The following is an 18163-nucleotide window of genomic DNA, read 5'->3' as shown; positions in this document are numbered from 1 at the left end:
ACTGGGGATGAGGGAAGCCAAGGTCCCAGGAGGGGACGTGGGTTTTAGGTTAGGGCAGGCTCCGGGGCCTGAGGTGCATGCGACCCTCCAGATGGGGTTCCTGGAGTTCTGTCCAGGGTGTGGCCTGGTTGGGGGGCTCAGACCTCCATGCAGTGCGGAGAGGGTAGCCCGAGGAGGGTGGACGAGGGCCTTACTCTCTACATGCAGGGCGATGGTGGCCTCAGCGTGCCCGGCAGGGCTAGTGGCGTTGCAGAGGTACTGGCCCGAGTCCTGCTGGGCTACCCGTGGGATGATTAGCGCGTCACCTTCCAGCTGGTGCTGCCATGGCAGCGGGGAGCGCAGCTTGGACCAGTGGATGGTGGGCGTGGGGCTGCCTGTGGAGTGGAGTGGCAGAGGTTGGTGGGCTGCCCCAGGACTGGCTGGGGGTGGGATGGTCAGGAAGGGACCTGGGTAAGCTTGCTCCTTCATGGGGGGCACAAAGTGGGCACCTCAGCCATCACTGGGAGATTGCCAGCAGCAAAGCCCCCTTCCTGAGCATGACATCATCTTCAGGTCTCTTGTGTCTAAATTCAGGCCCCAGGGCCCGCTGCTCTGCCTGCCCTGTGTGCCAGCCCCCGTCCACACCTGTGGCTGAGCAGCGCAGGGTGGCCGTGTGTCCAGCTTCCACAGTCAGCTCGGCTTCTTCTACCTGGACCTGGGGGGTCCCTGGGGCCACAGTGCCCGTGTCTACAATTACTTCCACTCGCTTCTGCGCTGTGCCCAGTGCATTCTGAGCTAGGCAGACGTAGACGCCTGCATCTGATGGTTTAGCTGACGAAATCTGGAAGAAGCAAGGATGTTGGTTATGGGGCCACTGAGGGGGGACTTTGGCATCAGCCCTCTGGCTTGGTTTCACCTCTTTCTTCTACCCGTCCCTTTGTTTTTAGCTTTCCTATTTGACTGGATGCTTGAGGGCTCACACTCAAGATAGCCCATTAGTCTATCCATCCACACATCCACCCCCCCATCTACCCGTCCATGCATCCATCATCCATCCATCCATCCATACATCTACCCACCTATCCACTCATCCACCCATTTACCCATCCATCCATCCATCCATCTACCCACCCATCTACCCATCCATCCATCCATCCATCCACCTACCCACCCAACCACCCATCCTTCTACCCATTCCTCCTTCCACCTTCCTTCTTTCTTCCTGACCGTCTTCCAATCTAGCCATCATCCACCTATCCCATCCCTCCCTTTCTCCACCAACTCGTCACCCATCTGTCCACCCACCACTCTTTCCTCCAGGCAACTGCTCAAGAACGGGCCCTGACTGGGCCTCAGATCCAGAGGTGAGACCCCCCTGACATCACCTGCAGCACCGCGTGGCTGTCCACGAGCCCAGGTGCCCGCTGCTCCAGGTTGGCGGGGGCACCGATCCGGGTCCAGCGAGCAGAAGAGCGGGGCTCCCCAGCACTGACACACTCCAGGGCGATGGCCTTTCCCACTTTCACCCGCACAGGGCTCTCGGGGAGCACAGACACTGTCGGGGGCCCTGCCCAGAGGAATGACACCACTGATGCACACGCAGGGCTCTGCTGGTCACGTGCACTGTCACAGCCCCCTTACCAGTAACTGCCAGTGGGCACTAGTCTCCCCACTGCACCCATGTAGAGACCGAGGCTCAGAGAGGGAGAATGCCCAAGAGGGAGGCAGTGGCAGAGGCTGGATTTAAGCCTGGAGGTTCTGAGCTCGGAATCAGGGCTGGAAACATGAAGCCAGAGCCCACGGGGTTGAAGGCCCTCACCGTGCACGCTGAGGTTCACGACACTCTGGGCCACACCATAGGCATTGGAGGCCACGCAGCGGTAGGCACCGTGGTTGCTGGGCCGGGTGCCCACGATGGTGATGATGGAGCCGTTGGGGCTGATGTGGACATTGTCTGCGGGGTTGGCATCAAGGAGGGTGTGGTCAGTGAGGGTGTCCTCCTGCCTTGGCGCTGCCAGTAGGCACACCAGTGCCCCATGGCCCCGACCCCTCCAGTCTGGGTGTATCCAGCTCACAGGGTCACGGATGGTTGATAAACAAGTCCTTGGAGACTCCTGGGTCCAGCCCTCTCACCATCCAGATAGGGACACCAAGTCCCCAGAGGGGAAGGGCTTTACCCGGGGTCACACAGAAAGTTTGGTGCCATGGTCGTCTCTGCCCAGCCGCCAGTGGTGATCCTCGTGCATTCACACCCGTCTCCAGCCCCCCACCCTGCCCGGCTCACCCTCCAGCTCCTGGTTCCGAGTCTTCCACTCAAGGCTGATGGGGGCTGCCCCATCATGGATGAGGCACTTGAAGCTGGCATCTTGGCCCTGCCGCACGGTGCTGCTGGGCGGGTCGATAGAGATGACAGGGCTCCTAAGGCCTGGGGGAGGACGGAGGCAGAGGGCTGGGCTCAGCAGGGTTGGTGGGGCTCCCCCGCCTCCCCTCCCCCCGCCTCAGCCCCAGTGTCTCCCCGCCTCTCCCTGCCCGTGGCGTCCGCCTCACTCACGGTACGAGGACCCTGCACTGGGCGGGACAGTGACCGTGAAGGAGGCCTCGTGCTCAGGGCCCGAGCTGCCAACCACACGGCACACGTATTCTCCGGAGTCGGCCTGGGAGAGGTGATGGAGCCGCAGCCGGGAGCCGTGGGTCTGTCGGAGTGAGGAGAGGGTGGCCATCGTGCCAGAGCACTCGGGACAGGGCAAGTCCCCAAGCCCGGCTGTGCCAGTGCCCAAGAGTTCTCAGGAGCTCAGGGCTCCAGCTGGTGGAGATGAGGAAGCTTCATTCACAGAATCCTACAAGTCCACTCCATCCCCTTTTCAGAGGAGGAAACTGCTGCAGGAAATGATTCAGCAGCAAAGCCAGGAGAAAAACCCAGGTCTCTCAATTCCCAGGCTGCTGAACTCCTCCCCGCAAAGTATTTTATCCCCTGGGGTCCCCAGGCATGCCAGGGTTTGTGTGAAGAAAGTTTGGGATGCAGAAGGCAACTGCAGGCCAAAACTTGCCTGCCCTGAATCCTCCCCATCCCTGGCCCCTGTACCTGGTGCCGGGCGGGGAGGCTGCCCCCACGCTTGTACCACGTGACCTGGGCATGTGCCTGCCCGGGTACCACACAGTTCAGGTCCAGGGTTTGTCCTTCGGCCACATGGGAGGAGGAGGCCTCGATGTAGATGGGCTGGGCCAGTCCTGGGGCTGTGGGCACAATGGGTGGGTGACAAAGGGGCGGCCCCGGGGGTGCAGGCAGAGACCTAAGGCGGTGGCACCGAGTGCCAGCTGGCCCTCCTGGAGGTGCAGTGGCTTGAGAGTGACTGACATGGCTGAGCACCATTGACCTAAGAAGGGTCTCTGTCCCCTGGGGGCCGAGATGCCGTGGTGTGACCTTGGTCCCCAGTGGTTGGGGGAGGGGCTGGAGGACCTTCCTGAAGCCAAGGGCTAGAGTCCTGCTGGACAGCAGGAGGAGCAAGGCCAGGAAGGGGCCCCCAAGCCTGTGCCCAGAACCGCCCACTGCTCCTGTCACTCACCAGGAATGGGGCCTGGGCTGGAGGCCTCGATTGTGACCAGGACAGAAGCCTCCAGAGTGCCCGAGCTGCTGGCCACTCGACAGGAGTACTCGCCAGAGTCGGCAGGGGACACCTGGTTCAGCCTCAGCAGGGGGCCGTGGACCTGGCCAGGGTGGGGCGAGAGTGGGGAGAGTGAGCCGGGGGGCTGGTGGCCAAGGCCGTCAGACGCCCCAGCCCTCTATACCTGTACCCCAGGACTGTCATGTACCATTGCGGATGCTGCCTCCTGCCAAAGGTGGATGCCTTTGACATTAGACGTTGTGGGGTATGTTTACTATTATGCTTTTCCTGGCAGGAGAAAGTCCAGTGTCTTGAACAAGAGGTGTCCTTTTCTAATTTGCACCAAGGTGCTGGGCAGCCAGCGACGGCCCTTCCATGCCCAGCCTGTTCTTGAACTCCTGACTCCCAGTGATCTCCCGCTGCCATTTTCCTGAAGCCCCGGATGTTGGGGCCACCTTCCCTCCCGGGCAGGGGACGACGGAGTGGGGTGGGAATGCCCACATCCTGCTTTCTCCAGGCTCCATACCTGGTGCCGGGCGGGAAGGCTGCCCCCGCGCCTGTGCCATGTGACCTGGGCGTGGGCCTGGCCAGGCACCACGCATTTCAGATCCAGGGTCTGCCCTTCGGCCACGTGGGAGGAGGAGGTCTCGATGCGGATGGGTGGGGCTCCGCCCGGGGCTGGGGCACAGGAAGAAGTCAGTGAGCTGGGACTCCCTGTGCCCTCAGCCCCTGCCCCTGGGTGCCCAGATGCTCAGACCAGAGGCCACAGGGAGACGGCCTTGATTCCCCCCTTCCCATTCCCCTGAAGCCCGGAGCAGCTGGGCTAGCCTGGCGCCTCATTCTCCCAGCCCAGCCCCAGACAATGGTCCCACCATCTCCTGTGCTCCCGGCACCACTGGCGGCCAGGGCTCAGGGCCAGGCAGCTCCACACAGATCACTAACGTTTCCCAGACTTGAGTAGTATGGGGCTAAGAACCCAGACTCTGGGGCCAGACTGCCTGGGTTCAAAACCCAGCCCTGCCATTTATTAGTTGTGTGACCTTGGGAAAGCTACTTCACCTCTCCATGCCTCAGTTTCCCCATCTGTAAAACAGAGAGAACAATCATACCTACTTCAAAGGGTTATTGTGACAGTGAAATGAGTTAATATGTGTAAAAATACCAGGGCCCAGCACCTGGTAAATGCATATCACGTTCATTACTTAGCAATTCAGGTACTATGATCATGATGTCTGCTATGGCCATGTGCTCCCTGTGCTATTAATTCCTTTAAACTTTCCTTTCAATTGATTCACTTAAGAAAACCCTTAAACACACAGCCCCATCATAGGCAACGATTTCCACGCAATCATGACAGGTCTGACGTGTTGATGTTTTTTCCCTAACATTATCACTATTAATATAAAAAAATGTTTAATCAGGGCACCACCTAAAATCACCCTCTCAGATCCCAGAGGTGCAATTCCAGCCTTTAAGGAACTCGTGTAATTGCTGCAAGAGCTCTACTAGCCCCACTTTACAGATGAGGAAAGTGACACACCGAGAGGAATCCCTCGTGTAACATTTCAGAGTGTGGACAGAGGAGCCAGGACTCAAGCCCACACAAGCCAGACTCCAAAGCCCATGCTCTCGGGCCCTAGGGATGAAGCCCACTCGATCTGGCTCTCGACCCCTCCTTTCTTCCCTCCTCCTGCTTCCCAACCCCACTGCAGGGATCCTCACCAGGGACGAGAACAGTGTCAGAGCCAGAGGCCTCGATGGTGACCAGGACTGAGGTCTCCAGGGGGCCAGAGCTGCTCACCACGCGGCACACGTACTCGCCCGAGTCCGCCGGGGACACCTGGTGCAGCCGCAGCCGTGAGCCGTGGGCCTGAGCAGGGACAGGACGGGAGAGGAGCAGAATGAGATGGCACTCGGAATCCTTGAAGGCTGGGGCCAGGGTCCAACCTCTGACCCAGGCAGGCACTGCACCCCACAAGGGGATCCCAGGCCCTCCTTCCTGGGCAAAGCTTGGGGGACAGGCCCCTAGCCAGGGCCCGCACATCCAGCAGCCCTCCCACTATGTCCTGCCCCCAACTCCCATACCTGGTGGTGAGTGGGGAGGCTGCCCCCGCGCTTGTACCATGTGACCTGGGCATGGGCCTGTCCAGGGACCACGCAGTTCAGATCCAGGGTCTGCCCTTCGGCCACGTGTGAAGATGACGACTCGATTCTGATGGGCGTGGCCCCGCCAGGGACTGGGCACACAGAAAGAGCAAGTCGGGGCTTTGGTCATAGTCAGATTTGGGAACAACTGGGTTGGTGGGAGCCTCAACTGTAGAAACCTCCACCCCCCAAGGTAGTAAGAATAGCTAACACTTATTAAGCACTTACAGTATGCCAGGCACTGTTCTAAGTACTTTACGTGCATTGACTCATTTAGTCCTCACAAAATTCACATACTTTCTGCGATGATGGAAATGTTCTATTATCCGCACTGTTCAATGCAGTGGCAACCAGCTATGTGTGGCTACTGAGCACTTTGTTTTTGAAATGTGAGGATATGAATTTAGAATTTTAACTAATTTTAATGACCATGTATGGCTAGTGGCCACTGTATCGGACAGCTCTCTGAGGATGGCATGATCGACATCCCCACTTCACTGATGAGGGTACGGAAGCTGAGAGGGGAGAGTCACTCCCTCAAGGCCCCTAGTGGTGCAGGCAGGATGTGAACCCAGGCATCCTTCTGCTGAGCCCCCGTCCTGGACCACCGCCCTCGTCTGAGGGCTCTGACTACAGGGCCTTTCCTCCCCGGGACACACTGGTACCTGCGTCTCCCAGTCCCTTCCTGGGTCTTCACTGGACTCACCAGAGGGGCTGCCGGTGCTGGGGGAGACTGAGACCACGATGGAGGCCTCCTGGGCATCGATGTTGTTGTTAGCCCGGCACACGTACTCGCCTGAATCCGCCACGGACATCTGGTGCAGCCGCAGACGGGAGCCGTGGGCCTAGGGGTGTGGATAAGGAAGGAGGGAGTCAAGGGGCTGAGGGGTCACCGGCTGGCTCAGGCCTCCTCCATCAGACCAGCTGAGGCTACCCTCCGTCTACCCAGGGCAGGAGGGAGGACTGCCAGCTAATGCTTCGGGTTCTTTGCCCATGGGGGGCTGTCCCTGCACTGCCCACCCCACTGCCAGGCTCTACTCCGTACCTGGTGTCGAGTGGGAAGGCTGCCCCCACGCTTGTACCACGTGATGGTGGCCTGGGGCTGCCCGGCGACCACGCAGTTCAGATCCAAGGTCTGCCCTTCAACCACCGTGGGGGACGAGGACTCGATCCTGATTGGTGCGGAGACACTGGGCGCTGGGGACAGAGAGGAGTGCACCACATAGCCGGAGTCAGACAACAGTGACGGTGCCAGGCACCCCGCTGCCTCCCCCGCACCCGCTTGCCTAGACCCCCTGCCCTAGGAGTTCTCACTGTGGGAGGAGCCGCTGCCCTGGATGGTGACGATGAGTGAGGTCTCCTGGGAGCCAGCACCGTTGCTGACATGACACACGTACTCGCCCGAGTCCGCGGGCGTCACCTGGGGGATCCGCAGCCGGGAGCCCACGATCTGAGGGGGAGCAGGTGTCAGGGGGTGCGGGCAGCACCTCCATGTCTCAGGCGCTGCTGCTGCTGCCCCCGGACTCCGGGAGCCTCACTGCCTTGCCTGGGGTAGCCTCCACCCTGGCCTCCTTCAGAACTCCCTCGGTGGCCTTCCTGAGGCTCTGGGCTGTGTGGACAGTGTCTCCAGCCTTTGGACTATTCTCACCCGTCACCCCTGCAGAAAGCCCATTGAGGCCCTCCCCGGTGACGCCTATTACAGCGCTGTCACATGGCGTGTCTGCCTTGCCCTTTAGCCTGTAAGCTCCCTGAGGGCAGGCAGTGGTCTCATTCCATTTGAATCCTTAGTGCCAGGACCAGGACTTGGCCTGGAGCAGGTTCTCAGGGAAATGTAGTGAGTGAGTGAATCAAAGAATGTTATGTACAGGATCCAGCTGAGGTCAGTGGGACTTATCTCCATATCCTCAGCACTGGTCCAGGGCCTGTCCAGCAAGAACACTCAATGTTTGTTGAATGACTGAATGAGCACAGACGGGCTGTTGACAGCTCTTCCTGATTCCCGTCAGGGCCGGTGACCCCAGCTTTTGCCCTCCCTGCCTGCTGGTTCCATACCTGGTGCCGGCTGGGTAGGCTGCCTCCACGCTTATACCAGGTGATGGTGTGGGGGGTTTGACTGGCCACCAGGCAGTTGAGGTCCAGGGTATGTCCATGGGCCAGGGAGGCTGAGGACGACTCAATGCGGACGGGGTACACCACACTCTGGGCTGGGAGGGTGAGATGGAAGGCAGGGTGTGGGAGCCACTGAGGGTGGAGGGGGCCTCCCAGCCCATTTGTTATGACCCCTGAGACACTCACAGCGGGAGGGACCGAGGCGCTGCTGGATGGTGACGAGGACGGAGGCTTCCTGGGTGCCCGAGCTGCTGACCACACGGCACACGTACTCCCCGGAGTCAGCTGGAGTCACCTGGGGCAGCCGCAGCCTTGAGCCATGCACCTGGGAGGGGAGGCAGGTTCACAGCCAGGCTCCCACCCCCTTCCCTGGTCCCCATCCCAGCCAGACCCAGCCAGATGGAGCTTTAGGGAAGCTCCTCCAGGGAGAACCACCATTCATGACCCTTCAATTCCCTTGCCCGAGGGTTGGGACTGGGTCCAGTGGGAAGAAGTGGGGGACCGGCATTTGCCACCTATGGGGCAGGTGAGGTAGACAGTGTGAGCCCATTTGGCAGATGAGGACACTGAGGATCAGGGAAGTCAAAGGACTGGCCAGGCAAGTGGCAAAGCAGTGTCCAAACTCAAAGCTCCTTACTCCGCAGTCTCAAGGGTCCTTCAGGCCCCCCCCTTAGCACCCCACCTCCTACCTGGTGCCGGGCAGGGAGGCTGCTCCCGCGCTTGTGCCATGTGACCTGGGCGTGGGCCTGCCCAGAAACCAGGCAGTTCAGATCCAAGGTCTGCCCTTCAGCCACGTGTGAGGAGGACGACTCGATCCGGACTGGAGGGGTGACCCCCAGCGCTGGGGACAGAGGGCAGAGGGTCAATCCCCAGCTGGGAGGAGAGGGGGAGGGGAGGGTGTGAGTGAAGGTAGGGACTGCTGGTCTCTGGGGTCCTGCCACTGCTGGAGTGGGAAGCCTCCCCCCAGCACCACTCACCAGGCGCAGAGTCTGCAGACTCAATGGTGACCAGGACGGAGGCTTCCAGGGGCACTGAGCCACCTACCACGCGGCACACATACTCGCCTGAGTCGGCTGGGGACACCTGGTAGAGTCTCAGCAGTGAGCCATGGGTCTGGCCAGAATGAAGGTGAGGTCAGAAGGGGCCCTCTTAGGACCCTCGCACCTATAACCTGCAGCCCTGCCTCACTCTGAGCCTGAGAACTGGCTTTTAGTTCTGCCCTGCTCAGGAGTGAAGCGGGTGTCTTGTCCCAGGAGGGAGGGGTGGCCCGGAGGAGCCATGGGGAACTGGGCAAACACTAATACCACACTCCATCAATTCTTAGACACTTAAAAAAAAAAAAATAGGATGGAGAAGATAACCTGCATATTATTTTTATTGTATTTATTATTATTATTATTTTGGCCGCACTGTGTGGCCTGCGGGATCCCAGCTACCCGACCAGGGACCGAACCCGGGCCCTTGGCAGTGAAAGCATGGAGTCCTAACCACTGGACTGCCAGGGAATTCCCTAGACATACTTTTTTAAGTCTCTGAAATCAAGATGCATCTCACAGTGAATTACAATTACAAATGACAGTCTGTTTTTTTTTTCTCATTAGAGGTACATAAAATAATGGTGCATCTTGCAATCACTGGCATCCTAAATTCTATAAAATATATCAATAATAACAGCTAACGATGGTACTTCCCTGGTGGTCCAGTGATTAAGACTCTGTGCTCCCAATGCAGGGAGCCCGGGTTTGATCCCTGGTCAGGGAACTAGATCCTGCATGCCACAACTAAGATCCCGCATGCCGCAACTAAAGATCCTGCACACCGCAACTAAGACCCAGCGCAGCCAAATGAATGAATAAATAAATAAATATTTTTAAAAAATAGCTAATGATATGACAGTAGTAACAGCTCACAGCACTTTCTATGAGCCAGAGCTCTGAGCACTTTGCATGCAAATTAATTCATTTCATCCTTAAGATAATTCTGTAAGGTAGGTACTATTATTACCATTTTACAGATGCTGAAAATAAGGTACAGGGAGACTAAGTAATTTGCTGAAGGTCACAAGCGAGGAAGTGGTGGAAGCAGCAGTCACACCTAGGCTGGCTGGTCCTAGAGGCTGGGTTCTAACCATTGCCCCACACACTTGTGCAGTGGGGTCCTAGGCCTCCCCGTCTCAGAGGAGCCTCCAACCCACCCTACCCTTGACCTCCACTCCCCAGTGGCCTCCCTCTTGTTCCCTTCTTGGCCTGTCCATCCTCCGGTCCTGTACCTGGTGCCGGGCGGGAAGGCTGCCCCCGCGCTTGTGCCATGTGACCTGGGCGTGGGCCTGCCTGGGCACCACGCAGTTCAGATCCAGGGTCTGCCCTTCGGCCACATGAGAGGAGGAGGGCTCAATGCGGATGGGCTGGGTGCCACCAGGAGCTGGGGGAGAAGACGGTCACTGGTCAGTCCAGTTCTCTGCAGCTTCCCCCGCCTTTCCCCTTTCTCTGTCCAAGCGCAGCCTGGAGGTCCCACTCACGGTAGGCGAAGTTGGCTCCCTGGGTCCTGGTTACCGTGACTGTGATGGAGGCCTCCACACCACTGCTGGCCCGGCAAACATACTCGCCTGCGTCAGCTGGTGACGCCTGGAAGATGTACAGGCGGGAGCCGCGGACCTGGACAGCCACGGGCAGGGGTGTGAGGGGGGCGCTTCTCAGAGCTCAGCAGGTACCCCCTACCCTGTTCCTCTGAGCTGGGAACTGACAGCCCCTCAGCTCAGAGGCTGCCCCCGCCGACCCACTGTCCACAGCTTGGCCTGGCTGGCCCCCTCCTGCCTTTCTGCCGCTGTGTACCTGGTGCCGGGCGGGGAGGCTGCCTCCACGTTTGTACCACGTGACCGGGGCATGGGCCTGCCCGGGTACCACACAGCTCAGATCCAGGGTCTGCCCCTCGGCCACCGTGGGGGATGAGGATTCGATCCTGACAGGCGGGACGGGTCCTGGGGCTGCGGGGAAAGGGGCGAGGGTAGCAGACGCTCCCCAGAAGAGAAGGCAAGAACTGTTCACCCTGGAGCCAGCTCAGCCTTGTGGGTTTAGTGGCCTGGGCTTGAGGTCCTCGGCTGAGCAACCCTGAGGGGAGGGCTGGGGCAGGAGCCAAGCCTTGCAGAGGGAGTGAGGAAGTGGGAGAGATGTGGATAACTGAGGCAGGAGCAAAAACATGAGTGATGTGGCCAGAGAGAACAGTGATGGGAAGACGGCAGATTACTCAGAGAAGCGGAGTCCTCCTGGGCCGGCCCTGTGGCCAGCCCCAAGGTGGGCTTCCTGCCCCAGTGTGGCTTCCTGCCACCCCCTTCCCCGCGTCAGCAACGGGAGTCACTAGGGCCTCAGCACCTGGGAAGGCTCTCAGCCCCCGCCAGCTTGCCCTGTCACTGGCAGTCACTCACCGGGGATGGAGCCAGTGCCGGTGGCCTCGATGGTGACTAGGACGGAGGTCTCCAGGGGCCCAGAGCCGAGGACTACGCGGCACACGTACTCGCCTGAGTCTGCTGGGGACACCTGGTTCAGCCGCAGCAGCGAGCCGTGGGTCTGAGTGCAAACAGGGAGGGTCAGGAGGGGGCCGAGCAGCTCCATCCAACCCCTCCAGCGGGCTGGCCCTGGGGGGCTGCTGTACCTGGTGCCGGGCGGGGAGGCTGCCTCCACGTTTGTACCATGTGACCTGGGCGTGGGCCTGCCCGGGCACCACACAGTTCAGATCCAGCGTCTGCCCTTCGGCCACGTGAGAGGAGGACGACTCGATGCGGATGGGCTGGCTACTGCCTGGAGCTGGGGCTCCACCAGGAGCTGGGGCGCAAAGGAGCTGGTCAGGTCAGAGGCCTGGGCTCCTGAGCCGCAGCCCTGCAGCCCTGGAGCAGAGGGTCCTGGGATCTGACCAGGCCCTAGCTTGGGAGGGCAGATGGGAGGCCTTCTAGGGCTGGGACCATGCTTTTCTGCCTCAGCAGGGCCAGCCAGACCCCTCTTTCCCTCTCTGACCTTCAACTTGGAGTTCAAGGCCCATTTGCCTACGCGTGACTCCTTGATCTGTGACAAGCTGCTCTGGCTTGCAGGGAACCATAGTCTTTTAGCGCCCAGGCGGGGCCAAAGGATGCAGACAATAATGCCACAACTCCCTTCTTTAGAGTGCACGCCGTGTACTCACACTACACAGTAGTGCTACTGTCCCCATTTCACATGTGAGGAAACTGAGGCCCCAGAGGTAAAATAACCAGTTCAAGGCTGATAAAGGGTAGGGCCAGGATTTGAACCCAGGTCAGCCTGACTCCCAACTCAGTGTTCAACCCTGACTCTGCTGCTTTTTGATGAATTCTGAAAACAGCACCCTCCCCATGGGGTCCCAGGTAAGTCAGGTCAACCTGTCCCCACCCTCAGTCCCCTCATCTCTCCTTCAAGGGAGTGGAGGGTTGAAGCCTGCCTGGAGCGCCTCTTCTTGTCCTGATGGCATCGAAGAGACCACAGGCACCATCCTCGGGAACAGAGGGGAGGTCGGAGGGCTCGGCCCCCACCCAGCCCCACTGGCCCCTCACCTGGGGTGTAGCTAGGGCCCGAATGGCTGCCGTGGAGGACAGAGACGATGATGGAGGCCTCCTTGGGGCCTGACTCATTCTCCACGCGGCACACGTATTCTCCAGAATCAGCTGGGGAGACGTGGGGCAGCCGCAGCCGGGAGCCATGCACCTGGGCCGGGTAAGGACAGAGGCATGTGAGGATGGGGCGAGGCCGCGGTCAGCGCTCCCTCTGCGCCTCAGTGCCTGCCTCTGCTCGGAGCCGCCCCACATGGGAAGCTGAAGAGGGAGGGAAATAAGGGCGGGCCCTGCTCGTGCAGAGTGCGGAGTGCCAGGCTGTGTGGAGGACCACCCCCAGGTCCCCTGCCACGGGCTCAGGGGCCCTCGTACCTGGGTGTGGGGAGGCAGGCTGCCCCCTCGCTTGTACCACGTGATCTGGGCGTGGGCCAGCCCTGTCACCATGCAGTTGAGGTCCAGTGTCTGCCCTTCAGTCACGGAAGGTGATGAGGACTCAATCCTCACTGGCGGGGTGCTGGCACCTAAGGCTGGGAGCAGAGGGGGAGTGAGTAGGCCTCGGGGGGACCCTGGCTTGCCCTCCCCCTCCTTCAGCCCCACGGCCCCGCACCTGGAAGGACGACCACTTGGATCCGGGCCTGTGCGGTGCCTGCGGGGCTGGTGGCCACGCAGAGGTAGAAGCCGGCGTCGGCAGTGGTGATGGCTGGGATGAGCAGCGTGGCGATGTCTGTGCGCTCAGCCCGGGCCTGCCACACAGCGAGAAGGGTCAGCCGCCCGAGGGCCCGAGGCAGCCTGGCAAGGGCTAGCCAGGGAGGGCAGGAGGAGGGGGCATAAAGAGTAGAGGCAAGCTCCGAGCCAATATTAGGGCCCCAGTTGGGCGCCAAGGAGGGCGGAGCCAGGCAGCAGAGCAGGAGGCTGACGGCTGCCACCCGCCGGGACGCACGGAGCGGGAGGTCTGAGCAGGGCACCATCTTGGAAGTGAAGGGAACCAGAAGAGGAGATTGGAGGGGCAGGTGGCAAGTGCTGGGACTCGGCTGAGCCCGTGGGCCTGGCCCGAACGGATATCCTCACCTGTGGGGGGAGGCTGCCCCCCTCCTTCCTCCAGGTGATGGTGGCGCTGGGCACACCCGCAGCCCTGCAGTACAGCCTGACGCTGCGGCCTTCATGTACCTGAGTCCTCTCTGGACTCACCTGGACCCTAGGCCCGCTGCCCCCTGCAGACAGAGCCCTGTGAGAACACCTCTCTGGGCCGCCATGAGCTCCCAACCGCCCACCCTCAGCCCCATCCTCTCACCGTGCACGTGGAGCACGGCCCTGGCCACGTGCTGCCCGGCGCTGCTGTGGGCGCGACACAGGTACTGGGCTTGATCCGAGGGCTCGACGGCTGGCAGGCGCAGGATGCCGCCATGGATTTGGGCCTTCTGAGGGAGCTGGCCACCGGGGCCCCCTGACATGGAGAGGTGGGGTCAGCACCCACTGGGATTGGCATTGCCAGGCCCCCCAGGGGTTGAAGTCCACAGCCTAGAGTCCTGCCGCTGGCCCCCACATGCAGGAGAGCCAGGCCCAGACTGTCATTCCCGCCACGGCCTCACCTGTCCACTCGAGGGTGGGCGTGGGGTTCCCTGTGGCACTGCAGCGGAACTCAGCCAGCTGCCCAGGCTGCACTGTGAGCTGCGGCGGGTGGATGGAGACCACGGGGGCAGACGGGGTGGCCGAGGCTGACGAGGGAGGAGGAAGCGTACGTGGTCATGGTGGGGAGGGACCCACGGCAACAGCCTCCTTGCCGCTCTCTTTGCTTCCACTCTATCCCCTTGTGGCCATAGAACAGCCAGAGGGAGCCTTTAAAATGTCAATGGGGGGAAATTCCCTGGTGGTCCAGGGGTTAAGACTCTGCTCTTTCACTGCTGAGGGCACGGGTTCGATCCCTGGTCGGGGAACTAAGACCCCGCATGCCACATGGCGTGGCCAAAAAAAAAAAAAAAAATGTCAGTGGGGTCTTGTTACTTCTCCACTTAAGACCTGTCCGTGGCTTTTAGAACAAAATCTGAATTCTCTGCTGTGACCCACTGCGTGTACTCACCTCTGCCCACATCTTCAAGTCCCTCACCCATCCTCCCCTCCATGGCTCCAGCCACGCTGGCCTTGCGTCCCTCAAACACATCAACATGCTCCTGCCTCAGGGCCTTTGCACATGCTGCTTCGTCCACCAGCTGTTATGTGGCCGAACACCTTCTCTTTCCTTCAGGTCTCAGCTGAGATGTCACCTCCTCAGAGAGGCCCTCCCCAACCACCCCACGGAGAATAGCTCACCCTTCTCCCACCTCATTTCTCACTTTCCTATCACTCTGTTTACTCCTGTCCCAGCACTGGTCACCCGTGTAATTATGTTGTTTGTCCACTTGTTCCCTACAGAACATGGAGGGCAGGAGGGCGAGGGCAGAGCTCCTGTTTGTCCCCTCCCACCCCTGTTTCTTCAGAGTCTAGGCCAGGACCTGCCATACTGTAGTTCAGAAACTGTCAGCTGAATGAAGGAATAGTCACTGGTCCTGGTGGGTGTGGAGGAAGGCCAGGACTGGGTGGGTCAGGCATGGACATGAACGGTGTACCTTGCACGTGCAGCGTGGCTGTGCCCTGGTCCATGGCGAACATGTTGGAGCCAGTGCACACGTAGGTGCCCGCGTCACTCGGCTGTACACTGCGAATGGTCAGGATACCGTTGAAATCCATGGCTCGGGCTGGCAGTTTCCCATTATGCAGGCGAGTCCACACCAGGGTGTAAGCCGGAGACTGCAGGCAGGACAAGGGAGATGGGGTGGGGGTCCGGGTGGGGCTTGGAGACCCCAGAAGACAGATCCTCACCGATGCCCACTCCCTGCCCCGCCCACCTTGCTCTTGGCTGTGCAGATGAAGGTGACGTCGGTTCCGGGACGCACGCTCTGGCTCCGCTGCTCTTCCACCGTCACCGTGATGGGCTTGCTGGGAGCCTCTGCCGGGACGTGAGTTCCCCCAGTGAGCTGGCTGCTGGCCAGGCCGCTGTGCTGTGGCCACTTTCTCTCCCTCTTCATCACCCCATCCAGATGTCACTTCCTTCCCACTCTAGCTTAGATTCCATTCCACTCCCTGGCACCGCCCTCCCTCATCCTGGCCGAAACCCATCATCTACTTTCTTCCTGCTGGCACTGAGCACCCAGCAGGCTGTGATCAGAGAACATCACACCATGATCCCCTTGGCTCCAATTCATGATCACAGACCACAAATGAGCTCTTAACACTTCACACTTCACTCCAACTGGGCTTCTCTGTCTGGTTTGAGTTTCTATTCTCCCGAACAACCATTTCACACCTGCTCCCAGCTTCTCCACCCTCCTGAAACCCCCTTCCACTTCCATGGCTTCTACTCACGCTTCTTGAGAGAACTGAAACAATTAGTCAGGAATTTTCCACGTTCCCAAATCTACCCACCTCCCTCCTTCCTGGTCCCTGAAGGATGAGACTTCTCCCCACCTCCCACCCCACCTCAACTCCCCTTCCTGAGTGCTGGAGTCCCTCCCAAGGACCCCCTCCCCCTGCTGTGCCCTCTCCTTTCCTTCCCCATGGGATCATTCTGCTCCATAGACAAATGTGTTCTAGGATTTTCCATCTCTGAAAATGCCCCCTTGACCCTATACACCCCTCAGCTACTGCCCCATTTCTTGGTCTCCGTTCAGAGCCAAGAGTCTTGAAAGAGTTGTCTACACTGGCTGCCTTCCCATCCCTTCTTTGCCTCACTCCCATCCAGTCTCTACCCCTTCTCTCCACTGCAAACGGCTCTTGTCAAAGCATGACTTCCGAGGGTTATTTCTCTGTCTGTAGCTGACTTTCCCGGGGCATCCGGTGAGGCCGGCCACTCTCTCTGGGAAGTCGTTTCCCCTCTTGACTTCCAACTCACCACCTCCCCCGGCCTCCTCCTGTCTGCTGGCTGCCCCTGCTCACTCTCTTGCTGTCCTCCCTCCTCCATTTGTTCCAGTTGGAGCTCCTTGGGGCTCTGTTCTGGGCCCTGTCCTCGAGCTACACTCTCCTGGGTAATTTCATCCTGCCCCATCCCTATGCCAACAGCTCCCAAATTCATTTCTCTGGCCAGGGCCTCTTTCCTGAGTTCCAGACTCACATATCCAAATGCCCACCTGATGTACCTACTTCAATGTTTCCCCAAGCTTCTCCAACTTTAACAAGTCCAAAACCAAACTTGTGGTTCCCTCGGACCTGTTGGTGGCAGGTGTTGCTGGTGCCCCACCCATGTCCCCTTGTCACTCCAGAACCAACCTGCCTGACTTCGGCAGCCGCTGCATTTCTTTGCATGAGGGTTTTCTCAGGCCACTGGTGACCATTGTGTCTGCCCATGAGCTGGGACAGAATGCAGGGGAATCGATGCTACTGGAGCAGGGCCCAGTCAGTGACTGATACGAGCTGGGGTGCCCATACCCCAGCTCTCTTGGCCCTAGGGCAGAGGGCAGGGGGGCTCCAAGGAGCATGTTTTACTCTGGAGTTTCCCGGGGCTGCCTCGGCTGCATTCAGTAACAACTGCTCTAGGTGGTAATGTGCTCAATGACACACCGTTTATTGGATGCCTTCTCTTCCCTGTTTCATTTCATTTCCCAAATAAACTATGTACACACAAATCCTTGCCTCAGCCTCTGCTTTTGGCGGAACCCAAATGAAGATGCCCTCCCATTGGATCCTCTCTCATCTCAGTAAACGGCACTCTGCCCAGCTGCTGGAATCCAGACTCCTAGGCTTTTCTCTCTCCCTCAGTGACCAGACTCAAGTCCTGCCAGTTCTGCCTCTAATATCAGCCTTGACCCATCACCCCTTTCCATCTTCCTGGCCAGTGTCCTCGTCCACCATCCCCTCTGGTAGATGGTCTGCAGTTTGCAGCCCATCCCAGGACAGGCAGTCTTGTGGACAGAGGAGTAGAAACTCACCAGTGACCAGCAGCTCTGCCCGGCTGGTGTTGGCATGATGGAGATTACGACAGGTACAAATGTAGACTCCAGCATCTGAAGGCTGGACGCTGGGGAAGTGGAGCTCGGAGCCTGGTGGCAAGGAGATGGGAGCTCATCAGTACAGATGCACCCTTTTCCCCACCCAGTCCTGCGTGTGGGTCCCTACAGGATCTCAGTAGGGCAGGGACAGACCTGTGCCTCCCTTTCCATTGGAATGGCCAAGGGGCCTGGGGCCATGTGTACCTTGATGTCGCTGCTGGGTGCTGCTGGGCAAGGGCCGCCCATCTTCACGAGACCAGTAAAAGTAGTGGGGTGGGCTCCCACTGACCTGGCACCGCAGGGAGTGGGGACCACCTTGGGGTACTATGCTCCGAGTTGGTTGGACCTGGACCACCAGCGGGGTTTGGTCTGCTGGGGGAGGGACAGGAGAGGCCATTCAGGCAGGAGGCCCCCAGCATGTACCATTGTCTCAGATATCTCTGCCCTCCCAAAGACTCGCGTGCCCCACCCTTCACCCTGTTCCCCAGACCTAGTATCTCTCAAATTCCATGGGTCCCCTGCCTTGCCCATCACCTCGACCCAAGACCATGGTCCCACTTACCCCGTGGCAGGCACTGGCCCCCTCGCACATTGGGGTTACCCACGTATCCTGGGGCACACCTGTAAGGAGGAACAAGGACCAGCTGTCAGACCCCAGGGGACCCAGTGCCTCATAGTGGACTTGGGGAGCCAGAAGCTCAGCTCTCTGCCCAGTATGGGGTGAAGAAGCTCTGAGCTCTGGAAGGACTTCAGAG

The 18163-nt window shown here is 59.7% G+C and overlaps 1 protein-coding gene across 8 annotated transcripts in view; it reads right to left on the bottom strand.

Annotated features, from left to right (window-relative positions):
* HSPG2 (heparan sulfate proteoglycan 2) overlaps positions 1 to 18163 on the bottom strand; it is a 101694-nt gene that overhangs the window by 14159 nt on the left and 69372 nt on the right. For 4 of the 8 annotated variants that reach the window (XM_082372267.1, XM_082372269.1, XM_082372270.1 and 1 more), the window contains 34 exons: positions 17971 to 18029; positions 17613 to 17780; positions 17349 to 17459; positions 15273 to 15373; positions 14994 to 15174; positions 13980 to 14105; positions 13682 to 13834; positions 13459 to 13601; positions 12998 to 13133; positions 12763 to 12917; positions 12394 to 12544; positions 11484 to 11653; positions 11257 to 11398; positions 10667 to 10818; positions 10354 to 10489; positions 10105 to 10256; positions 8813 to 8948; positions 8525 to 8676; positions 8022 to 8160; positions 7779 to 7930; positions 7041 to 7176; positions 6772 to 6923; positions 6433 to 6571; positions 5667 to 5818; positions 5304 to 5451; positions 4108 to 4259; positions 3543 to 3684; positions 3062 to 3213; positions 2531 to 2672; positions 2264 to 2404; positions 1799 to 1933; positions 1365 to 1546; positions 625 to 820; positions 195 to 374 (listed from right to left, as the gene is read on the bottom strand). In XM_082372267.1, coding sequence (XP_082228393.1) covers positions 195 to 374; positions 625 to 820; positions 1365 to 1546; positions 1799 to 1933; positions 2264 to 2404; positions 2531 to 2672; positions 3062 to 3213; positions 3543 to 3684; positions 4108 to 4259; positions 5304 to 5451; positions 5667 to 5818; positions 6433 to 6571; positions 6772 to 6923; positions 7041 to 7176; positions 7779 to 7930; positions 8022 to 8160; positions 8525 to 8676; positions 8813 to 8948; positions 10105 to 10256; positions 10354 to 10489; positions 10667 to 10818; positions 11257 to 11398; positions 11484 to 11653; positions 12394 to 12544; positions 12763 to 12917; positions 12998 to 13133; positions 13459 to 13601; positions 13682 to 13834; positions 13980 to 14105; positions 14994 to 15174; positions 15273 to 15373; positions 17349 to 17459; positions 17613 to 17780; positions 17971 to 18029 — 4964 coding nt within the window. The remainder of the gene's footprint in view (positions 1 to 194; positions 375 to 624; positions 821 to 1364; positions 1547 to 1798; positions 1934 to 2263; positions 2405 to 2530; positions 2673 to 3061; positions 3214 to 3542; positions 3685 to 4107; positions 4260 to 5303; positions 5452 to 5666; positions 5819 to 6432; positions 6572 to 6771; positions 6924 to 7040; positions 7177 to 7778; positions 7931 to 8021; positions 8161 to 8524; positions 8677 to 8812; positions 8949 to 10104; positions 10257 to 10353; positions 10490 to 10666; positions 10819 to 11256; positions 11399 to 11483; positions 11654 to 12393; positions 12545 to 12762; positions 12918 to 12997; positions 13134 to 13458; positions 13602 to 13681; positions 13835 to 13979; positions 14106 to 14993; positions 15175 to 15272; positions 15374 to 17348; positions 17460 to 17612; positions 17781 to 17970; positions 18030 to 18163) is intronic. The other 4 variants (XM_082372268.1, XM_082372272.1, XM_082372273.1 and 1 more) reach the window with 3 other exon arrangements.

This window comes from Balaenoptera borealis (assembly GCF_965194805.1).
Source record: "Balaenoptera borealis genome assembly, chromosome: 1".
In the NCBI taxonomy this organism is placed as follows: domain Eukaryota; kingdom Metazoa; phylum Chordata; class Mammalia; order Artiodactyla; family Balaenopteridae; genus Balaenoptera; species Balaenoptera borealis.
This window is presented reverse-complemented; position numbering and strand designations above follow the sequence as displayed.